Below are 1,789 nucleotides of genomic sequence, written 5' to 3' on the forward strand. Positions count from 1 at the left end.
GTTCTCGGGTGTATCCCAAGGTGAATGTGATCCAGGGGATCGGGAGTTCCCGGGTGTATCCCAAGGTGAATATGATCCAAGGGATCGGGAGTTCCTGGGTGTATCCCAAGGTGAATGTGATCTAAGGGATCGGGAGTTCTCGGGTGTATCCCAGGGTGAATGTGATCTAAGGGATCTGGAGTTCCCGGGTGTATCCCAGGGTGAATGTGATTTGAGGGATCGGGAGATCCCGGGTGTATCCCAGGGTAAATGTGATCTGAGGGATCGGGAATTCTCGGGTGAATCCCAGGGTGAGTGTGATCTAAGCGATCAGGAGTTCTCGGGTGTATCCCAGGGTGAATGTGATCTAAGGGATCAGGAGTTCCCGTGTGTATCCCAGGGTGAATGTGATCTAAGGGATCGGGAGTTCCCGGGTGTATCCCAGTGTGAATGTGATCCAAGGGATCAGGAGTTCTCGGGTGTATCCCAGGGTGAATGTGATCTAAGGGATCAGGAGTTCTCGGGTGTATCCCAGGGTGAATGTGATCTGAGGGATCGGGAATTCTTGGGAGTATCCCTGGGTGAATGTGATCTAAGGGATCCAGAGTTCCCGGGTGTATCCCAGGGTGAATGTGATTTGAGGGATCGGGAGTTCCCGGGTGTATCCCAAGGTGAATGTGATCTAAGGGATCCGGAGTTCCCGGGTGTATCCCAGGGTGAATGTGATCCAAGGAATCTGGAGTTCTTGGGTGTATCCCAGAGTGAATGTGATCTGAGGGATCGGGAGTTCTCCGGTGTATCCCAGGGTGAATGTGATCTGAGTGATCGGGAGTTCTCGGGTGTATCCCAGGGTGAATGTGATCTAAGGGATTGGGAGTTCCCGGGTGTATCCCAGGGTGAATGTGATCTGAGAGATCGGGAGTTCCCGGGTGTATCCCATGGTGAATGTGATCTATGGTTGGGAGCAGCGGAGATCTGGAGATGGTAGAGGGGGAGGAGTCAGCCATTGTTGGGATTCACCATTGCGGCCCCGATCCACCACCCAGGCTGAATATTGGGGAAGATATCGGGTACCCCCCCTCCCCCACACCGGGTCCCCGGATTTACGGACACACAATGTCTTCTCCTTTCTGTTAGTTCTATGGACAGATTGCCCCATGTTTGTCAGTTTGGGCAGAGTTCCTCTTTATCTGGCACAGAGGGGTAAAAGAAGTATAACTTACCCCCCGCAGAATATCGCCCTCATCCATAGCGTCAGCAGCAACACCGCCCTCATCATTGGTGGATCCGACCTGCCAATCACACAGCACAGGTTATCTATTGGTTATCAATATTGCACGCATATTGCACACAGATGGCATACAGATTACACTCAGATTGCACACATATTGCACAGAGATTGCACGCAGATTGCACGCATATTGCACACAGATTGCTCCCATATTGCACACAGATTGCACGCATATTGCACACAGATTGCACAGATTGCACGCATATTGCACACAGATTGCACACAGATTGCACATAGATTGTACACAGATTGCACTGAAATTGGACATAGATTGCACACAGATTGCATGCATATTGCACACAGATTGCATGCAGATTGCACATAGATTGCACACAGATTGCACGCATATTGCACACAGATTACACACAGATTGCGCGCAGATTGCACCCAGATTGAACACAGATTGCACAGAAATTGGACATAGATTGCACACAGATTGCACACAGATTGCACATAGATTGCACACAGATTGCACGCATATTGCACACAAATTGCACACAGATTGCACACAGATTGCAC

The 1,789-nt window shown here is 50.3% G+C and overlaps 1 protein-coding gene across 1 annotated transcript in view; it reads right to left on the minus strand.

The window, feature by feature from the left end:
- Window positions 1-1,258, minus strand: part of LOC140332148 (SCO-spondin-like) — a 65,884-nt gene extending 64,626 nt beyond the window's left edge. Inside the window, exon 1 of the mRNA XM_072413442.1 lies at window positions 1,203-1,258. Coding sequence (XP_072269543.1) covers window positions 1,203-1,258 — 56 coding nt within the window. The remainder of the gene's footprint in view (window positions 1-1,202) is intronic.
- Between the last annotated feature and the right edge of the window lie 531 nt (window positions 1,259-1,789).

Source organism: Pyxicephalus adspersus, chromosome 5 (assembly GCF_032062135.1).
Source record: "Pyxicephalus adspersus chromosome 5, UCB_Pads_2.0, whole genome shotgun sequence".
NCBI classification, from domain to species: Eukaryota; Metazoa; Chordata; class Amphibia; order Anura; family Pyxicephalidae; genus Pyxicephalus; species Pyxicephalus adspersus.